Genomic DNA, 22,256 nt, shown 5'->3' on the forward strand with positions numbered 1-22,256 from the left:
TCTGCCCCTCCTCCGCTCATGCTCTGTTTCTCTCTCAAAAATAAAAAAAATCTAAAGTAAAAAAAGAGCTTTCCACAACCACAGAACAACATTTCCTTATAAGATGAATGTGTTTTTAACTCACAATATGTAGGGGCCCCAATACTATTAATGGTCTTATGACTGATGAAAATTCCTTGTTTGTTTGTTTGTTTTTTACTTTAAAGGACCTCAGAAGAAAAAAAGGAGCCTCATGAAAGAATGCTAAGGTTTCTTTGGGAAACCCAATAGATAAAACTCCATACCAAGAGATTAAGGATTCTTAACCCAGGGTCCAGGAACAGGCTCAGGAATCCAACAGGTTAGGAGTCCCCTGACCTGGCATGCAAAATTTTGTGTGTCTAAGCAAATTTATATAAAACCCTCAGGTGAGGTCAGCAACCTATAAAAAAGTCAAGAGTCAATAAAAAAGACCCAAAGCAAGTAAAGATTTGCTTTATAGGGATGGTCACCACAGAGTTCTTTTACCAGGCAATTTCCCCCAGTTTATAAGATTTTCATTTCATGGCACCTGGAGGAACACATCTTCTATGTGAAGTGAAATATATCTGGATTAATGATTTTGAACACCCTCTCCCTTTGCTGGTGGTGCCCGTCAGGCTGCCCGATGCCCCTCGGCCTGCCCTGGGGTCTCACTCCAATAAGAGTTCAGCCCCAGATCACTGAGCATCTTGAGGACAGGACCTTCTTAATATTTCTGTACTGCAGACCCTGACACCTGTTTCCTAAATGAATCAGTGAATGCATGAACTAGTTTACAAGACCTGGGTATCGTCTCCAGCCATCAAAAAAGAGACTTAAATTGTTTTCAACCCCAGCAGCAGGCAGCTGGACTCACTGGGGAATCAGACACTGGAAGAGGAAGCCTAAATGCCTCTGAGGCCTCACAGCAAAAAGCCTGACCGATGTTGAAAAAAGAGGTGGTTCTGCATAGTGGTATACACTCGAGAGCTCTTAAGCCACTCCCAGGTCCTCATCCCAGCTCCCCTCATTTACCTGCTCTGTCACCTCAGGCACATCCTTTACCCTCTCTGAACCTACTTCCGTATCTGGTAAGTGCAGATAGTTGAGGCAGCTTGCCTGGCACTGGCACCTGACAGGTAGCCAGTTTTCCACAAATGGTATGATGATGATTACTACAGGGCAAGGCCTCTCAGGGTATGTCTTAGGAAATACACACACCGCCTGTGTGCACTGTGCCTGTAACAGCCTTCCCCTTCCAGAGAACTCCTATGCAACCTCTAAGGCCCAAGCCAAATGCCCTCTGCGTAACTGTCTCAGAGCCCTGGCACCTGGTGTGCTGATGAGTGTCCTTCACCCCACTTCTATGCCCTGGGAGCACACAGCATGCCACAGGCGACTTAATTCCCTATGTCCTGACTTTTTCTCCTCTCTACTTCCCTGCTAATAGGTAAGCTACCAATGCCTTCCTGCTTTCTGTTTCCCCAGTGGTTAGCCCAGATGGTGCTTAATGAATATTTGCTCAATAATTAGGCTCTGCTTAAAGACCTCTGAACCCCAGGTGGCTACCTCAGCAAGCCACCTAGAGGACCACCAGGAGGTACAACTGGTCATATGAAACAGACGCATGCTCCGGGAGAAGCGAGCCCAGAGTCTTGCTGAACAGGATGGAGGGGTCTGTCCCCAAACCTAACAACAGCACTGTGGGCACACCCATGATGTCTAATGCCAGCAAAGCCTGCCAGATTTTCAATAAGTGCTGAGAATAAGTCCTTGCCAACCACAGAGGCAGCTCCCCCTATATAGCTCAATGGTGGCCTCAGCTCAGGGGCCCTACAAGGGCTTGCTTGGACCAGAAGCCCCTTTCCATGCATAGACATACCCCCAGGACAGTCTGCACCAAGCCACCCTGTGCTGAGCTGCCCCTGGGAACTGCCAGGCCCTTCTCAGCCGCCCAGGTCCAGATGCGACCCCCTGCCCACCTTCACACCCTCCAGGAGTGCCTGGGGGTCCTCGATGCCCTCGGGGACACACTTCTTGTTCTCTGGGAGAGATTCCAGTTTCTCCACCAGCGCTTTCAGGCCCTTCAGCTCAAACTCGGTGAGGTGGGTCCACTTGGCAGAGACCCCCGTGGCTGGAGAGCCAGTGGGCGTCTTGGGGTAGTCTGTGGGCACCGTCGTGGACTTCACACTCTCCTCCGACTCGTTAGACAAAGTCCTTTGGAGGAACCGCATGGCAGGTGCTTTGGGCTTCTTCCCGGGGGCCTCCTGGTCCTCCGAAGGGGTGCTGGTGGGCGAGGCAGGACCATCAGCCGGAAGTTTGGGCACCTTATCTGCACCCTCCTCCTCCTCCTCTTCCTCCTCCTCCTCCTTCTCCTCCTCCTGAGGCTGCTGCTCACAGGACTCCTCCTCCATCTCCAGCCAGGAATCAGATGAGAAGCCGTCTATGCTGGGTTTTCTTGGGGCATCTACAGGGAGCAGGAGGGTCAGCAGAAGACTGAGATGAATGGCCCAAACTCCCTGCTGGAAGTCCCTGGAGCCTCCACTCACTATGCCTCCCCTTTACTCAGGAGACCGGGCTTCTTTTTTTTTTTTTTTTTTTTTTAATTTTTTTTTTTTTAATGTTTATTTTTGAGACAGAGAGAGACAGAGCATAAGCAGAGCAGGGGTAGAAAGAGAGGGAGACACAGAATCAGAAGCAGGCTCCAGGCTCTGAGCTGTCAGCACAGAGCCCGACACGGGGCTCGAATTCACAAGCTGTGAGATCGTGACCTGAGCCGAAGTCGGACGCTTAACTGACCGAGCCACCCAGGTGCCCCACTTCTTTTGACAGTTCTAATGGTCTATGCCTCCCTCAGCCTCTAGAAAGGTAGGGGTCAGTCAGACGTTGGTTCAAATCCCAGCTCTCTGTTTCTTCCTAGCTGTGTGTTCCCATTCAGGTCGCTTTACCTCTCTGAATACACCTGGCATTTTATTTTTCAATATATAAAAATGAGACCAAAAAAATACATATAATGATTCATATGAAATATCCAGAACAGGGGGAAATCTATGGAGACGGAAAGTAGATTAGTGACTGCCTAGGCTGGGGTAGGGGGAGATAAAGAGATAACTCAAGGGTACAGGTTTCTTTCTGGGGTAAAGAAACCAACCCCAAAATTGACTGGTGATGACTGCACAGCTCTGGGAATATACTAAAAACCACTGAGTTGTACACATTAACTTGTAGGATATGTGAACTACATGTTTTTAAAAACGTAAGGCACACGCGGTACCTGGGTGGCTCAGTCAGTTAAGCATCTGACCGGCTCAGGTCATGATCTCACAGCTGGTGAGTTCAAGCCTTGCCTCAGGCTCTGCACTGATAGTGTAAAGCCCGCTTCAGATCCTCTCAGTCTCCCTCTCTCTCTCTCTCTGCCTCTCCCCAACTCACGCTTTCTCTATCTCAAAATAAATAAATAAACTTAAATATATATATATATATATATATATATATATATATATGGCACAAAATGCTTCCTCTGAACACTTATGGTGAGGATTCAGTAAGGCATCACTAAGCATGGGTCCTGGTGCACAACCAGCATTTGATAAATGAGGCAACTGCCTAACATCTCCCCTTTTCTTTAGTGGGAGGAGTGCTGAGACAATGAGAAACGAAGACAAGAAATTTTAAGAAAAAATCAGGCACCAATGACCCAAATGCCGCCTCAAGATTTTGTCTCATGCCTGCAAATGGAATCGGGGATGTTCTCCTACGGCCCTAAATCCACAAAGGAGAGATGTGACCCCCTGTTTGCTGGTCCTGAGGACTGCCACAAAATCAAGCGTCCGGTCCCCACAGGAACGTGGAGCTATTACAACCACAGGGGTTATCTCATTATTTCAGAATCATTTCCTAATTCCTACCAAGCTGGGAGCTTCCAAAGAGCAGGCTGTGGGGTCTCAGACTTTTCCACACCTGAATATTACATCATCTGACATGTTTGAGACTCACAACAGACTCCCCAGACAAAACTGAACCTCTAGGAGGTAAAGAAGCACTTCCCGATAAAGACCCCAGCAGAAACATTTGTTCCCCATCATATGCCCAGCGTGAAACCCCCAAAAGTCACCGAGGATGAAAGTCAAGGGAAGGAGGGAAGAAGGCTTTTTGCAGTGAGAAAAAAAAAAAAAAAATAGGGAATCTAAAAATCCTGGCGATTGCAAGAGAAAGAAACAGTGCAAACCCTAAAGGAGACAGACCGATCGTATTTTTCTATCCTGTGATGAGACAGAAACCATGAATGAGGCTCAGCAGACTTTGCATCCAGGAAACCCCTCAGCAGTAACAGCTCAGAGGCAGGGACAGAGGGAAGATGGGTGTTCCTCCAGATTGCTCCTGGGGGCTCACTGTCACAGCTAGAGGCAACTTCAGGCGGGCACCTATGAGTCAAGATTCAAGGACTGAGCCATTTGGGGGGTGATGTCCCTTTAAATAAAGGAAGTAAGGCAGGGCTCCGCAGCTGTGGCTATAAACGCTCTCTCCCAGCCTCTGTCAGAACCACCCACTGCTCTGGCAAGCTTGTGTCTCCAGCCCTGGTCACCCCTCCCGCTGGCTCAAAGCTGGCCTCAGATTTTGAGGACTGGCTGCACCTCGCGGGCCTGCTCCCATATAGACAAAAACCAACCTCTAGGTGCAGCAGAGGGGTGAGGATAGGGGGATCAGCTGGTGGCCACGGAGGAATAAAACAACCAGGATTATTTGCTCCGTGGGGGTCCTGTCTCAGCAACCATGCCTGGACTGGATTCTCCTCACACCTAAACGGTCACCAGCAAGACCTGGAGGCCACCAGTGGGACTCTTTGGGGGGGGGGGTCACAATTTCATTTTCTTGGACCCTGTATTCCAAATGGAAGGTCAACAAGGATGGCTTCCCCTTCCTAAGGGGTCTCTAGGAATCTATCCGACACTTTGGTTCAAAAGAATTCCAGAAACCCAGGGACTCTCAGGGGCCACACTGAAAAAATTCTTCCTGCCCAGCTGAGCAGTGGAGGCAGCCAGTCCGCATTTCACTCACCAATAAGCATGGATTCTCTCTGGTATTCCTGAGTGAGGTAGGACCGCTGGGTCACACAGTACACGTATCTCTCCAAGACATACCAGCACATCTCATAGTAGAAGGGGTAACGGAATTTGGGCTGCACCTGAAAGCAAAGACCCAGGAGTAGAAGTCAGTTTCTGGAGGGCAAAGGAGAAACAGGGAGGAAACTGGGAGGAGGGGGTTTCTGCAGGTGGGAGTTATTTTCACCATCTTAAGCAAGAGCACAAATGGTGTGAGGGGAAAAATGGGGGAGGCGGGCCGGAAGGCAGGAGAGAGGCGCTGGAAGGGGCAAGATACCAGTAGCATGCACAAATGAGGAGGAAGAGGGGAGAAAGAGGCCTATGTGACAGCATCATTTCAAAGCTCCCTGAGCTGCATGCCGCCAGGGAAAGGCGGATGGGGTCCGCTTTGTGCTTCTGTGAGATGCAGAGAAACAAGAGTTGTCCCCTGACCTACTGACGGAGGGTGCGGGTACCTGCGGATGTGATCCTGATTCCAGCTACAACAAACACAGGCTCCTCCTTGTTCTCAAAAAATTCTTACACAGACTCTGCTATCCCTCCCTGCCCCTTGAAAGGCAGAAATCGACCCCCAAACCTTACCCATTTGCAGACGGGCTATCAAGCATCTCCTGCACTCTGGGAAGGAGGCAACTCGAGGCGGACCAATGAGGAGGGAGGGGGTGTGGCGTCTCCTACCGCCAGGGGCGGGGCCTCAGAGAGGCCCACCTCCTGCTCCTCCCCGACAACCACCTGGCACTGCCCAGCCCATATTCCAGAACGACTCCCTAGACCCAAGTCCCCACGGTGACCTGGGACCACTCTAACACCAGGGTCTGGTGCAGGAGACCAGATGGAGATTCCCTTTTGGCAGTTTCTTATAGGGGAGGAAGTGTAGGTGCAGACAGCTTTGTGTATCAGAATTATGAAAAGGCCTGGGCTCCAGGAGGATTCTGATGGGTCTGTATGGACGAGATGGCAGAGGAAGATGGGAAGGAAGCAATACCACTGATGGCCTTGCACAGATGAACCTTCTGGAAACTTCATCCTGAGAGGGTTAGTGAGGAATGGGGGTGGTGAGAAGGTGGTCCCTGGCTCCCTCCCGCCCCCACCCCAGGGGTCTGAGCCCTCTCTTCCAAGGCTACACGTAGATCCTGTATGTCCAGGCTCACTCCCAGCCTGCTCTCTTGCCCTCTCACCAACAGTGTGTCGGCCTCAAGGGACTGTCAGACCCCTCTTCACCTCTCCTATCTTCCAGAAACTCGGGGAGTTGGATGTTAAGCAAGAACACGCTCCCACCTTTTTCTGCAATAGTGTACAGGCAACGTTCTACATGTGAGATGAAGGCAAAGACAAGCACACTTAGCTCCTCCGTTTGCCCTAAAATACCATTTTGCTGCCTCTCTCACAGTGCCCACCTGCAAAAGGCCTCAGCTCTGCCCTGAGAGTCCCAGCTCAGTCCCCCGGCCACCCCAGGCCCCGCTGACTCAGTGTTCAACAGCGAGGCCCTTTTCCCATGTTGGGGGTCTCACTTCTCCCATATGCTTAGTGGGTCCATTTGACCTCCCCACCTCTGGTGGATGGTATGTTGGAATGAGATCCTGGCCGCCGCATGCTTTTGAGCTCCTCCAGGGGATGCATGGAGTTGGGAACATCATCTAGCGGTTTCCTTGGCTCCAGCTACTTTCCCAAGAACCCTGGTTTTAATGCTGGGATAGTATTAATCCTTTTTCACTGTCACTGGATCAGTGCCCTTCGGGGTTTAAAAAGGAGGGGGCACTTCAGACTGAGACAGACCCTGACCTCCTCCTGTAAAGGGTCTGGGAGCCTCAACCCCACCCCTGCTCCAGAGGGAGGACCAAGAGACTTTGAAACCAACTGCCAGTACCTACGGAGCAGGCTGAGGACAGGCAGGCTCACCTCTTCTCAGACCCCCACCCACATCTCCCGACTTCAGGTTTGATCGGTAAAACTCTGAAGTTGCAATTGACCTTTCAAATTTTGGGAAACCGTCCGAGCCGAGCCGCTCTGCATTGAAGGGCACCATGGCACCTGAGAATCTTTCTAGATCAGGAAAAAAAAAATCTATTTTTTGGCTGTATTTCAGGAGAGGAAGAGAAGTCTCCCCTCATTGTTGCTGAACCCAAGGGAAACCGGCTGGGTGAAAACAAATAAATGCTGATGAAGGAATTCAAATTTTTTCATTTTATTTTTATTTTTTTTTTCCAAGAGAGCACCGCAGGAAACAAAATTTGCAAAGAATTGACTTACAAACGGGTTGTCGCCTTCCACCCTTCGCCTTCAAAAGGTTTCAGCCACATGCCTGGGAACATTAAACACACGATTGCTCAACATTACTTGTTGACAAATTCCGAGCCTCACCAAATTGAGTTGTTCACCGAAAGGCAAGGCAGTCAGAAAGCATGCAGCGCTCCTAGCCTGGGGGGTAATCAATCTATCAGCGGATCTCAAGGGGTAGCTTTGAGTTCCCAAAGGCCCATGCGAGTAGCACTCGGCCTTAGCCCTTCCTCTTAGAGCTGAGTGACCTCAGGAGATCAGAACCAAAGGTGTTTCGGTGCATCTAGAACTCCCGGGTTTCAAGGGACTTGAAAAACTAAAATATGAGGGTGGGTGGAAGTGTCTTAAAATTTGTTTTTCTCCTGGAAAAAAAAAAAAAAAGTCAATGGAAAAAAAAAAAAATCCAATGGTAGAGGAAAGAGGAGAGGAAGGGAAAATTATTTGCAATTTCCAAATAGATTCACTGGCTGAGAGGGAATGGAGTGTGTGGTGTTACCTTTCCTGAGAAAGCTGCTTTCACTAGAGCCATTAGGGGGGAAAAAAAAGATAAACATAAGAGAGACGGCAGTTTAATGAATGACCAACTGGACCATCCCTGTCCCTTATGAACCTAACTGGAGTTAAAAATACGTAGTGATAGTTGTTGAGACGTTATCTTCAAATAATAAACATGCAACACACCCGTTCTTTGTAGTTCTTTGACTCCTTGCATCTTTAGAACAAGAGGATTTAATCCACATGGGAGTGGGGGGGGCATGCATGTGGGTTTCTACACATGCAGACCACCAGGTCCTTGCAGGGTAAGGCCTCATGGGCAGCAGGGTCAAGCCGCCTATGAACCCCTCTCCCCAAATTAAAATCCTAGCGAGCGAGACATGGCTTCCTAGACATAGGAGAACCTTGGGGTTCCCCTGGTCTGGATGGGAGGGGGTTTCCCCACGTTGGGCCACAAAGGCAAATTCTTTTTCTTAGACAAATCCACACCATGGGGCTTAAAGATTGACAGTTTCCTGTCCCACCCCCTGCCTTTGGTTTCCAAGCAAAGCCCTCTTTTAGGGGCTCTTGAAAAACTATTTTTAAATGACCATAACCTTCTTAAGAAAGCTCACAGGGATGTAAAGAATTAAGCTGTAGCGAGCTGACAAGGAGCCCTGGCATTTTATCTGGATTCCCGTGCTCTCTCCCCAGCATCTTTTGTCTGCTTTGGCTCCTAAGACATAAACAATTGGGCCTTGTACCAAGCCCTCTCCAAAGACCAGAAATCAAAGCAGATTAAACAGCCTGCCGCTGCTTCCAGCCCAGACTGCCCGCCAGCCCCCCGCCCATCAACCTGCTTCAGGGAAACCAGATGGGGTGCCCACTCAGATGACAGGGACAGTGGGCCTTGGGGGAGGAGACCCCGCCACACTCATCTCAATGTGGGCATGATATTCTACAGGAACTTGGCGTGACGCTGGGGGTTCCACACTATTACCCTCCCTCCAGCCTCCCACCCAGCAGGGGGGGAAGAGCTGGGCTCCTAATGGAATGATGGGGCCCAAATCCACTGAGATGTGCACTTCGGATTCCCTGGGGGAGAGGACAGCTGCCAAGCAAGTTGCCAAAGCCTTTACAAATCCCAGCCTGACTCTGGCTTTCAGGAATTGGCTGGAAAGTCGCGGGCCTCACTTCTAGATTTCTCCTTTTCTATCCCACGCCTCCCTAGTCAGCTAACACACAAACTGGCCCATTCTTCAGGGCTGGCCAAAGAACAGTTGGCCGAAGCCCCAGACAGCACTTGACCCAGACTACGAGATCACCACTCACACCCAAATGGTGCCTTTTTCCAGAATGCCACGGGGCAGCATCCACCAGACCGGGAAAGGGATGGTGGGCAGACGACAGAGAAAAGAGGCGTGACAATCCACAAAACGAGACCCAAATTCTGCAGACCCAGGCCTCCCAGCAGCAAACCCGCCAATCTGGAGATAAGGCACACCTGACCACTGCATAGAGCTCAATGCTACTCCCAGGAAAGCCCTGGACAAGGTCCCTCAATGTCGGGACTGTTAGAGAGGCCAAATACACACATAATAGCTAAGATTTCGGCTCACTTACATGATTCCTTGCAGACCAGGGCCTAAAAACAAGACCAAGAAAGGCAGGGACCCCCAGGCTCAGAGCATCTGCCTCAAGTTGATGCTTCTTTAGTGTCCAGACATGACATTACCTCTCTGGGGCAAAAAAGTCACCTCTGAGGCAAAGCCCAAGAAGACATGGTGTGGTCAAGCCATACAACGGAATATGAGTCAGCCATAAAAAAGGAACATAGCACCGACATCTGCTTCGACGTGGATGAACCCTAAAACATCATGCAAAGTGAAAGGAGCCAATCACACAAGGACACGATATAGGATTCCATGTCTATGAAACGTCCAAAACAGGCACATCTGTAGAGACAGAAAGCAGACTGTTGGTTGCCACAGGCCGGACGGGGGAGATGATGGAAGGTGACTGCTAATGAGTAGCGGTTTTCTTTCTGGGGTGATGAAAATGTCCTTGAATTAGAGGTGGTAGCCGCACAACATGGTGAATATGCTAAATGCCACTGAATTGTGCACCATAACTGAGAGTTTTATGGTACGTGGAATGAATCTCAACAGAGAAAAGAAATGAATATTTGAACAACTATAAGAGGAAAGAAGAAGGAATGGGTCCTCTTGGTCCCAGTTGCCCAACCTCAGACCTGTCTCAGATGCCTTGGGACTCTTGGCCGAGTTCCACAATGGGAGAGAGGGTGCATGCAAGCAGCCAGTGCTTTCCAGAGGAAACTCATTGAGCAGAGCAGAGGGCACATGTCAGGTGTTTAAGCCTCAGCCCCTGGTCCTGGGGGGTGGGGGGCGGGGATTCCCTATGTCTGAGAAACCGTTACTCTCAAGAAGAAAATGAACCCCCCCCCCCCCACCGCCAACTCTGTAAGCAAACAGAGGCAGAGCTTAGAGACAATACCCGGGGGACCCACAGATACTGGCTTCCTTGGGGCACTACATCACATTTGGGGTCCGTGGGTAGAGGAGACACAAGGTCAAGAGCTGACCTTTCCAAGGTCCCAGCCCCCCTCCAAACCACAGCAGGAACAACCATAAAATCCCTCCCAACGCCCTTGCATCCCTCTCTACACGTGAGAAGAAGAAGCAACGTTCCCGGTATCTCACGGTGCTTTCTCAACAGATACTTCCTCTTTGACAAGGGGGTTTTGGCTGCCACTGGCCTGGAGGTGAACAGAAACTCCAGGGGCTCTGGGTGGGGCTCTTGCAGACAGCCCCCAGCAAGGACCAAGGCCCCCACTTGAGGCAGGGAGCAGCAGGGAAGGGGGAACCACGGAGGACTGTGGAACGACTCGTCCCACACACCCCAAGCGCCAGGCAGAGCTCAGGAGCTGGGCAATCCCACGAGGAGAGAAGGAAGCCGCCTTACCCGTGTTCTGTCCTCAATCTCGTAGATCCGCAGCTGCATGGGCACGTTAAAGCTGTGCAGGATGTTTCCACCAAATACTAGAGAGTCTACAGGAGTGTAGACTGCGTGGATCCAACCTGGGGTGAGGAGGGCACAGAGAGCGTCAGCCACTGGCTCCTGGACCACTGGGGAGGGTCACCCTATGGAAGCATGCAGAAGATCACAGGAGGCCCAGGGGAGCACCCAGGGCTAGAATCGGGGATGCTCGGGCTGCCTGATGCGGAAGGCAAGGTTCCTGGCTGGCTGAGAGGACTCACATACACAGCCCCGATGGACTTCTGCAGGTAGTAACTCCTGGTCGGCTCAAGACGGGTGGCTGGCAGCTTGAGGGCCTTGACAAAGGCTTCGCCGTGTTGTTGCGGACCTGGCCGCAGCAGCCAAAAGAGGCAGGCCCTGTGCCCCTTCCAGAGAGCGGGACACCCCTCATTCAAGGCTGCTCATAGCTCCTGAGCCTCTTCCTCAGCATCCCAGTGACCACTCATCTCGGGGGGAGTCACAAAGGATTGCTTGGGGCCACAATGCAGGAATGACACCTTGCAAAAACTGCAGAACCCAGACACTTTCCTGCCTGAGGCCACCTCCTGCAACTAAAATCCCCCAAGGCCCGTTTCCAGGTGGTCATCTTAGCCATACGACACCTGTGCCCCCACATCAATTCTGCTTCTGCTCTGTCCTGCAGCTGCTGACAAGTCTTTCTCCTGCCGAACGCAGCCCTTTTAATGGCCTGGGACACGGCTTTTTCGTCCCCCTGAGCTCCAAGCAAGCCTGGCCTAGTAACCCTGGGGATAAAACTGAAGGCTGCCCCTGTGCCAGGCATTGGGCTAAAGCCTTTACAGAACTTATCTCACTTAATGCTCACAAAATCCTTAAGAGATATATACTACATTCACCCCCAACTTACAGAAAAGAAGACTGAGGCACAGAGAAGTGAAGTCACCTATAAGGTTTGGAACCCAGGGAGTCAGCCTCACTTGGTCCTTGAAGGCCAGACCAATCAAACCCCACAATTCCCTCCCCAAGTAACTAACACACGTTTCAGGTGCTCGACAGACCCACATGCACCTCTAGCCTACTGTAACAGTGCGAGGCTAGGGGACAGGAAGTATTCCACTCCCATTTACAGATGCTGAAACCAAGGCTAAGAGAAGGCAAGTCACTTGCTGAATGAAGTCACAGCTGGCAAGAGCTAGCACCTCCGTTCTTAACCGCGATGCACCATCTCTCTATCACAGGCTTAGCACCAGGCGTGCAGGCCCCAGGAGACGGGGCCTACAAACATTCTGGGAAGGCAAAAAGAGACACGCAGAGAGAAACAAGAGAGACAGAGGTGAGACAAGGACAGATAGAGGTAGACAGACTCCCAGTGAAAGACGGGATCAGCAGAGGGGAAAGAGGACAGAAAGGGCAGCCCAAGCTCTGAGATTCCCAAGTCCAGGTGCCCACATCTCCTCTTCTCTGACCCCTCTTCTCCGACCTATATGCATAATTTGTTTGCTCGGAGGAAAAGTACAGAGACCTCCCCTACCATGCACCCAAAACACGCCAGCCCTGAGTCACAGGCAGCCACCGGTGGCCACGGCTGCCAGAAGCAAAGGTGCCACCTGGGAGGAGAGCTGGGAGGCCACTGCTGCCATCTGTAGGACACTCGGGGTGCTGGTCCTCCCTTGCTGGGCAGAGGGTGGGATGAGCTGGCGGTCCCCGAGGTGGGCAGAGAAAACCGACAGCCAAGAGCATGGGAACGAAGGCTCTCTGAAACCCGGTTCTGCTGTGAGCTCCCCACATCTCTGGCCCTTGTGGACATCTTCCCCACCACCTTCACACCTCTGTGCAGGACAAGTACAGCTGCTGCCTTTAAAGCCTCAGTTTCCACATCTACTTCAGCCTCTCGACCTCAGCTGGGTACCAGCTGATTTTCTCAGCTGTCCATTTTTGTATCTTTGTCGAGCAGCACTACGCTATTATTGTTCCTGTTACCACCATCAATGTTATTTAAGCATCACTTCCTAAGACTGGGACCTAGGACCGCCAGGGTCAGGTAAATGCACATGGTGGGGTGAAGCCTGGATGGGGCAAAGATTCCTGGGTCTTGTTCCTATGCTCTTCACACACCCACCCAGCACCCTACAGAAAGCCCAACTCCCGGGACCTCGGCTGGAAACTGTCCCATGGCCAACTCACCATGTGATGTCGGACCCTTGACCACCCCTCTCCTGGCCTCCACCTGCTCACGTTAAATGAGGGAGATCATTGCCTCCCTTGCAGGGAATCTGGTGAGCAAGAGCTCAGTCCATGAAAGCAACTGCCACTGACATTCATGGTAGTCTCATCCATCTCCAGGGCTTTGCAAACAGTGATGCCCACGTATATCTGCATTTATCAGCCCTGGAGTCTCCCTTCCGTCCTATCAGGTGGCAATGCAGACACACCTGATGTACACCTGCTGCCCTGCCATGTGAGCAAAAGAGGGAAACAGAAGAGAGGTTCTGTTTCAAGTGGAGCGGCAGGGAATTTCAAGGGGTTTTAGAAGCTTCTACCAACTCTCCTCTTGTCCCCAAGCCAGGGCCTCACAGGTGGGTCAGGCAGCCTCAAATGGATTAGGCACTTCCTCCCCCAGCCTTCCTCAAATCTACTCCATGACTTTCATACTCCCCTCAGGAAGAACCAAGGAGGAATAACAGTATTCATAGGCCCCATCCATCCCCACTCTCCCGATGGCATCTCCTTGGCTGCATCCCAGGAAGCATGAGAGAGCAGGTGTCCCAAGCTGGTGACTGGGCTGTGGAGGCTGGCATCTGTCTCTTGCTTCCAGGCCAGAGTCACCAACAACATGAAGGCAATAATGGAGACTATTCAGGCCAAGCGACAAGGGACAGATCAATCGTGGAAGAAAAGCAGGAGACCCATAAAACCTACCGACGGGTGGTTCCCTGGGACCTGAGGGACAGTGGGGCACATGGAGTCTTGCCCACCACCCAAATACTCGGGATTCAGAAACCAAAGTCCACCCGCCCCATCCACACTTGTCTCTCTTTGTGGCTGCTGTAGGGGTAAACCCAAAAATCACAGAACTTGGGGGCATCTCACAGAGGGCCATGACCTGCTTCCTTCGCTGAGCTAGGCCAGGTCCCAGGCTGGGCAGTGCAGCTGCCAAGATGAAGCAAGAATGCCCTTTCTTTTCTAGGACCTCATAGTTGGTACCAGGGTCCCAAACTGGCAGGTCACAGGCTGCAGCAGACTCAGGAGCGTGCTTAGTTTGACCCACATGTGTTACAGAAATGGGGAAATTTCCAGGGGCACCTGGGTGGCTCAGTAGGTTGAGTGTCCAACTTCGGCTCAGGTCATGGTCTCACAGCTTGTGAGTTCGAGCCCCGCATTGGGCTCTGTGCTGACAGCTCAGAGCCTGGAGCCTGCTTCGGATTCTGTGTCTCCCCCTGTCTCTGCCCCTCCCCTGCTCACGCTCTCTGTCTCTCAATAATAAATAAACGTTAACAAATTAAAAAAAAAAAAAAGTAACGGGGAAATTTCTCAAGACAAGCTGAATTGTTTCCTTCTCTAGAAAAATAGGAAGATGGCCCCACAGGCCATTCTCATCTTTAACTGGCTGGAGGTGAGCAGCAGTTATCTCATTTCCCTGAGCACAACCACCCTCTATCTCACATCCAGCCTTCTTCACTTCCACCCTCTCTCCCTGCTCTGTACCCATTTTATAGGTGGGTCATCTGAGGCCCAAGCTACATTACGCTATTAAGTAGCTTCGGGTTACTTTTTCTCAGACTGGCCCAAGTCTAAGAAATACCTAGGGCTGCCTGTGAATTCTGGATCATGGGTGACTCTTACTACAAAGCAAAGATGGGAAATACTTTCAGGTCAGTCCAAGCCACTGACCCCAGGGCCCTTCCCAGGTCCCTATACTTGGGCTCCACCGTTCTGGCTGCTACCTGGCTGGACATACATTCAGGACAGACAGAATCTATCTTACAGCTTCCCTACCACCTTCCACACTGCCAGTGGGCCCTTAAGAAAGTTTGTTAAATGAGCAAATAATTTTCCCAAAGTCTCATGGCCGAGAAGGAAGACCAGATCCCAAGTCTGCTGACTCCCAGGCTAAAGGGGAACCAGGTCGGCTCTGAAACTAGACACACTTGGGTTCTTGCCCTGGTCTGTTGCTTATTAACTGTGTGAGCTTGGACCAGTCTATTCACCTCTCTGGGCCCCAGGAACCTTCTTTACTTAAAGAAAAGGCAGAGGGAAAATAAGTTGCTCCCTACATGCTCACAAAAAGGTAAGTAATAAATGTAAAATGTTGCTCAGTAATGTGAGTTACTATTACCATTAACTATAGTTCATTAAGCTGGTGCAGCCAGAGGAAGATGCTGAGCCCATCAACGTGGTCAAGACATTGGCCACAGGTCCCCTCACACAAAGGAAAAAGAGGTCACCGGGTCTCTCTGACTTCCTGCTCCTTGGGGATGATTTCCACCTCAAGCTTTCCTTCCACCTAATGATTAGGCTGAATCTGGGTAACTCGCTGGCCACTCTGACCCTGACTGTGTACCTTGGGGAGGCAACTGTATTCCCACTGCTTCTGCCTCATCAACAGGACAAACCCAGGCCCCTTTCTTGAGATCATCTCACTCTTCAGCCACCTTCAGGTCTGCCTCTTCCAGGCAGCTTTCCTGGACCACCCAGGAATGAGGCCTGAGAACCACCCACACCCACAGCACAGCCAACACCCAACCTCTTCACTCCAGACACAAGAAGAAAAGAGTGAAAGCACGTCTCACAAAGACTGTAACATTTAAAACCCTCCCATGCCAGTAGCCTCCCATTAGCGTTGAGTTGAAGACTTGCTGAACGACCCATGGGCAGACGTGAAGCCAGCATCAGGTAAGAGGTCACGTGTCTAAAGTCACACTGTGGGGACAAAAACCCACGTCAGAGATGAGAAATGCCAGCATGAGATTTTCTACTCCCGAAACAGAAAACCCACATGCAGGGGGCTGTGTTGCCCACGGCTGTCTCTCCAACTCTCCACCCAAAGCCACACCCCAACCACCCTTAACTCTCAGATGTGCGTCTACACACAGCTCAGGGGGCGTGGGTGCTGGGACGAATTCCCAGGTGGCCGTCTATCTCAGTGACCGCAAAACTCTGGTCCTTCAATTTTCACTGGCTGGCAACACAATGAGGAAAATGAAGATGGTATACATTTTCATAAACTCAAAACTATCAAATTTAAAGTACTGGCCATTATTCTGAAATTACATACTTCCGTATTTTTAGTGTCAGAATCATCTCCCATTCATGAAAATCAGCACTAGTAGATGCCAGGTGTTTGTTTTTTGTTCTTTTTTTTTAAATTTTTTTTTAACATTTATTTATTTTGAAGAGAGAAAGAGAGAGAGCAGGGAAGGGGCAGAGAGAGAAGGAGACACAGAATCTGAAGCAGGCTCCAGGCTCTGAGCTGTCAGCACAGAGCCCAACACGGGGCTCGAACCCATGAACTGTGAGAGCGTGACCTGAGCCAAAGTCGGACACTTAACCTACTGAGCCACCCAGGTGCCCCTGTTTTTATTTTTTTTCAGTTTATTTATTTATTTTTGAGAGAGACAGAGACAGCATGAATGGGGGAGGGGCAGAGAGAGAATCCCAAGCAGGCTCCTTGCTGTCAGTGCAAAGCCCAATGCAGGGCTTGAACACATGAAACTATGAGATCATGACCTGAGCTGAAACCGAGAGTCAGATGCTTAACCGACTGCATCACCCAGGTGCCCCCTGGGTGTTTTGGTACTTTTTAAAAAGAAAAAAATTTTTTTAATGTTTTTATTTATTTTTGAGACAGAGAGAGACAGAACATGAGCAGGGAAGGGGCAGAGAGAGAGGGAGACACAGAATCCGAAGCCGGTTCCAGGCTCTGAGGTGTCAGTACAGAGCCTAATGTGGGGCTCAAACTCACGGACTGTGAGATCATGACCTGAGCTAAAGGCGGACGCTTAACTAACTGATTCACCCAGGCACCCTCGGTTTTTTTTTTTCATTAACATCCATCTTTAGGAAAACTACAAGTTTGTAACTATAAGCTCCCAACTCCTCCCCCTCCTAACAGTCACTGAAATCAATGCTTGGGAACCACGTGTACCCCCAGCCTCTGAGAAAGTGACAAATTCTAACTGTCCCTTTTTTCCTTCCCAAACATCCTGATGTCTCACTCACAACCCTCAGAGCCCAGGAGTCTTGGCTGGGATCTAACTCAACATCTGCTAACTGTACTTCAAATCCCGCTCTTGCCGTCAACAAACACTCACACCTCTGCTTCTCAAGACCTTTTCCAACTCGCTAAGCCCCCAAAATGCACACCCTTCCCATCCCAGACTGAGGGAAACCAATGAACCACCTCCCAACTCTGCCAACGGCCCTGAGGAAAGAAGGCCAGTCTTCCCAGAGAGATTAGGAGGCCTGCACTCAGGGGGGCTGGGTTGGGAAGCACCTTGAGGGTTTCACAGTTTAGCCCACTGACTCCCATGGAAGAGATTGGACAGTTGAGGCGCAGACAGGGGCAGAGACCAGCCCAAAGTTCCTTTGGGTTCCCTTGAATCATCACAGCTTATCCTCCAATACCTACAAGTGGCTTGAACACATCTTAGAAGGGTACCGCCTCCCTCCCGATTCTCCATGCCACATCTGCCAGGGTATGTACCATAAATGCTGCCCACCAACTGCAACCCATTCCTGTCCCAAACAGGGGTCCCTCCCCTCCCCCAAGTCTGAGGATGGACCTGGGTCCATGGTAACAAAGTCACCCCCACTAAACCCTACCATTTCCAAATCCCCAATTTCCCTAATAATGAAATCTCTACTTTCTGCCCAACTTTCTAGAAGAGCCCAAGTGTGCAGGCCCTACCCCCTCAGTGGGAGCTGCTACCATAACGGCCCCCTCCTCACTTGCCACTAGCACTTGATGTCCAGACCCAAGACCAGCTTCCAACCCAACTTTCAGAAACTTAAGTGTGACCAGCTTCTCCCTCCAATGGATCTTAACCGCTTCAAAGGATACTCCTAAGGTTCAAGCCTCCACTCAGTGGCAAATTTCCTGCAGCCTCCTTGGCACAGCTATATATAGAGCTTCTACTCGTATATATCCAGTGACAGGGAGCTCACTACCTAGCTGAGCAAGTCATTCCAACACCACTTGGCTATACCTCTTCTTGCAGAAGACAACAACTAGCTGACTGCTGTTCCCTAACACCTTTACTCCCCTGGGTAAAACCACACAATTCCTCCTTCAAATTTATCTCACCTGGGGGCCCCTGGGTGGCTCAGTTGGTTAAGCATTCAACTCTTGATTTCGGCTCAAGTCATGATCTCACGGTTTGTGAGTTAGAGCCCTGCATTGGGCTCTGTGCTTACAGCTTGGAGTCTAGAGTCCGCTTCAGAATCTGTGTGTGTCTCTCTCTCTGCCCCTCCCCACTCGTGCTCTCTCTCTCTTTCTGTCTCTCTCACTCTCTTACAAAATAAATAAATACACTTAAAAAAAAAAAGGCAAATTCATCTCCCCTGGTATGGTATCCAGACTCTTTAGGTCGACTTACCTCCTATATGTGACCTGACTCCCTTACTCTATACAGTGGGACTGTCACCTCCCTCATCCTGGGTAAAATGTTTCCATTAATGCAGCCAAAGACTGCATTCCCTGACCCTTAGGGCATCTGTCATACTCACTGATGACTCACCCTGTAACTGTCCAAGAACTATAGGCTCTCCAAAGAGCTGTAGGCATGTAGGTCTTAGCTCACTCCAGTCCTCACTACCACCTTGGGAAGTCTCACTCCCATTTTACAGACAGGAATACCAAGGCTCAGAGAGGTTAAGTCACTCCCATAAAGCCACAACTTAAAAGCAGTACAACTGAAAATTAAACTAAGGCCGTGCAGTCTGGCTCCAGGGCCAGTGCTCTTAATTACTGCCCTCTACTATACTTGCAGTGTTAATTTCTTTTTCTTTTCTCTTCTTAATTTTTCTTTTGGAGGCAGGGGGAGTCCAAGTACAAGAGCTGACACTGACCTCAATCATATTTCACCAACGTCTGCTGGAAGGAGGCTGCCACACCAGGTCCTTCCCCAATGCCACATTGCCCTCTGTCCATTCCCTAGGCTTTCAGGCACCCCCGTAAAACTCCTGGCCCTGGGGTCTGCCCTTTCCCAGAACCTGCCTTGGACTGCAACCTCCATACTTTGCTTCCTTGGATAAACAACCCAATTCCTCCTTCAAGGGGGTGAACCTACCCCCTCCCCACAGTGCCACTGTCATCCCCTCACACGGAAATTTCCACAGGAAGTCCTAGGGAAACCATTCACACTTCCCCTGAGGGAGGGCCCTATGCTTTTTCCCAGGAGTGAATTCTAGCCCACAGGTGGGGAGACACAGGTTAGATGTGAGAGAGAAAGGGGGCTGTTTTCCCTACAGCCTGAGGCCTATTCCTCTCAGGGACTGCCAAGTGCCACGAGGCCCACAGAACCCCGTTCCTTGGCCCGAAACCCTGGCTGAGGCCCCAGGGATGCGGGAGCCTTCTCCCAGTGCTGGGAGAGCCAGGAGCCGAGGGAGAGCCCAGCGCCAGCCTTGGCCGGAACCTACCGGAAGGGATGAAAAACGTGTAGCCCTGTTTCAGCTCAATTCTTTGGCATCGCTCCACGCGGTCTCCCAGGAAGATGTCACTCTGTTTGCCTGATAGCACCCACTCCTCGTACAGTGCCAAATTGTGTAGGGTTGGAGGAATCAGCCAAAAGATCTTGGGAGGAAAAGGAGGCAATCAGCTGAAGATCCGGGCCAAAGTCCTGGATTCCTTCCAGGCTGTGCCACAACCCAAAGAGACAGCCCCACCTGCCTGGGAGTGGGGGGGAGGACAGGGCACCGCCTCCAGGACCGGGCCCCTAAGGGTCTCTGGGGTGGCAGGGGGGCTGTGCCACCGTCCTGGGACACCCTTGGCCTGCCTTTAGGAAATCTCCGTTCCCACTGCAAAACCAGGGTGGGTAGACTTCCTGGACTGAGAGGAACATTCTTTCTCCTAAGCCACAGGCTTGTTGAGGAGGTAAGGAAAGGAGAGGAAGGGAATTTCCTAAGTTGTCTGATCAAATGGCCCAATAAATAAACCCAGCTTGTGTTCACTCTGGAGAAGGAGGAAAACATCTGGAACCGGGCAGGATGACTTCCTACCCAGAATTTCTTCCAACATGTTTGGTTAAAACGAACCTACACACAGCCCCAGATGAGCAGGACGGCACACATACTCTCAGGCACCCACACTCGCGCAGGGTACATGCAGAGCCGAGCACAGCGGGAGCATCCCGAATGCACGCCCCACCTCCTCTCTCTGGGTGACGCCTGTCCCTCATGTAAAATGTTCGTGAACGCAGGTGGTGCCGGCAACTAGACTTTTTACGTTAAATGTTCTCAGTACTGGAGCTAAAAACTACAGCGGGCAAAATGAATGCTGGCAAATCTTGGGACCCAAAGCTGGAGTTCTAATCTGGCCTAAGATGCTTAGAACACTGGACTGGGTGGGCAGGTGTGAACAGGTCACTAGACGTGATGCAGAAGAGTTGGCCCTTGATCCTTCTCCCCAGGAGAAGACAGAGAGTGAGGAGGTGGCCCTGAAAGCAGTCACAGGACAAGGGCTGGCTGGGCGTGGGTGAGGAGAGCGAGCCCCTCCAGGAAGAAACAGTCAGGAACATACAGAAGTTGAAGAAACTCAGTTCGACTCACCTTCCCACCCCGGAAAACATGGTACCAAACAGAAGTGCCTCCAAAGTCGATGTGGAAGTCAGTGAAACAACCTTTGACGCTCATCAGACAGTATCTGCAGCACAGAAGCAGGGGAGCAGAAAAACAGTTCAACGCCTGAATCACAGGAGGTGAGTGAACAGCTTCAGAGATGCTTGACCTGCTGCCCTTTTGCAAATGCTAACACTGGGGGATTTTTTTTCTTTTCTTTTCTTTTTAAACCCAGTTCTAATCGGAGTTCCCCATGGGGGAAGCCCCTGTGATCAGATGATGAATCTCAAGCATTGGCCACCTGCCCCCGAGGCTGGGGGAGGCATTTTTGTTTTCAGGTTCCCAGGAGAGAGCTGACAACCCACAGGCCACTTGGTTCCTTCCTGACAGACAGTTCTACTCTGGCCCCGCCCCCACTCCTACCCCAGTGAGAGGCTTCCTTTCTGCTCCTTCCAGCTCCTTCCTGTACCTGCAGCTCTCCTGAGCTGCCAGTCCCCTTTGCAGCAGCTGGACCCCCTGGAATTCCATTGTAAACCACCTGCGTGGCTTGCCAATTACCAGTCCCCATTCATCTCCTCATTCGTTCAACAATCACTGAGAGCCAACCCACGGCCCAGCCCAGACCTAGGCATGGCACTTAGAGAAAGGCATAAGAATGCCTAAGACACCTGCCCTTCAGGACGGGACACTCTTAATGGAGCACTGCACAGGAAAAGTTAAATGGCAAGGCAAACTGCAGGGGACTGAGAAGTGAGCAATGCAGCTCAAAGTACATGGTACCAGCCACAAAAAGATCACAGTGTAGGATTCCACATATATGAAATGGACAGAGTAGGCAAATCTACTGAGACAGAGTAGATTAGTGGCCAGGGCCTGGGCGGGGGGGGGGGGGGCGGGGGTGGGATGGAGAGTGACTGCTAATGGGTACAGGGTTTCACTTTAGGGTGATAAAAACGTCCCAAAATGGACTGTGAATGCACAACTCTGTAAACATAAGAACCACTGAATTGTACACTTTAAATGGATGAATCGTACATGAATTATATCTCCATATAGCTGCTAAAAAAAAGGTGGGGGAAGAGATTAACAGATGTTGGGGTTAGGTGGTGGACAGGCAGAGGGGAGAACCTGGGCTTCAGAGACTTGGGTGAAGGAAGTGAATTCAGAAGAAGGAACCTGGCAGCAGCCCCTCCTCTGAGCTCCAGCAGCAGCCAGAGAGCCCACCCTTCCTTACAGGAACTCACCAGTCTCCTCCCTCCTCCCTTGCCATGCTGCCCTCCTGGGGGAGGGCAGAGCTTAAGTGGGGGTGGGGGGGCAGAGCAGGCTTCCAAGTCCAGGCCTGGCAGTCAGTGATGCCAGGGCCCCCTCTTCCCCTCCCACCCCTTCCCACGAGAGCCACCGGCAGCACGGATGGGGCAGCCTCCCCACGGCCCATGCTCATGCACCTTGGCATCTCCGGAGGCCCACACACACATGCTTACCCCACTGACCTCTTTTCCCCGCTGCACTTTGCTTTTCCATGGTTTGGGGAAGAGGGGAGGAATGGGGCAGGGACTGGCAGGGAGGAGCCAGCAGCAAGCCCCAGTGGAGATAATGGGGGTGGGGGCGGTTAGG

General features: G+C 51.1%; 1 protein-coding gene across 7 annotated transcripts in view; it reads right to left on the reverse strand.

Moving 5' to 3' along the window:
* Nucleotides 1-22,256, reverse strand: part of KDM2B (lysine demethylase 2B) — a 153,136-nt gene that overhangs the window by 64,359 nt on the left and 66,521 nt on the right. For all 7 annotated transcript variants that reach the window (XR_007455243.1, XM_049619356.1, XM_049619358.1 and 4 more), the window contains 5 exons: nt 20,634-20,727; nt 19,506-19,659; nt 10,836-10,951; nt 5,059-5,185; nt 1,983-2,467 (listed from right to left, as the gene is read on the reverse strand). Coding sequence is in view for 6 of the 7 variants with exons in the window: in XM_049619356.1 (XP_049475313.1) it covers nt 1,983-2,467; nt 5,059-5,185; nt 10,836-10,951; nt 19,506-19,659; nt 20,634-20,727 (976 nt within the window). In the remaining variant the exon portion in view is untranslated. The remainder of the gene's footprint in view (nt 1-1,982; nt 2,468-5,058; nt 5,186-10,835; nt 10,952-19,505; nt 19,660-20,633; nt 20,728-22,256) is intronic.

The sequence above is a fragment of the Panthera uncia genome (assembly GCF_023721935.1).
Source record: "Panthera uncia isolate 11264 chromosome D3 unlocalized genomic scaffold, Puncia_PCG_1.0 HiC_scaffold_8, whole genome shotgun sequence".
In the NCBI taxonomy this organism is placed as follows: Eukaryota; Metazoa; Chordata; class Mammalia; order Carnivora; family Felidae; genus Panthera; species Panthera uncia.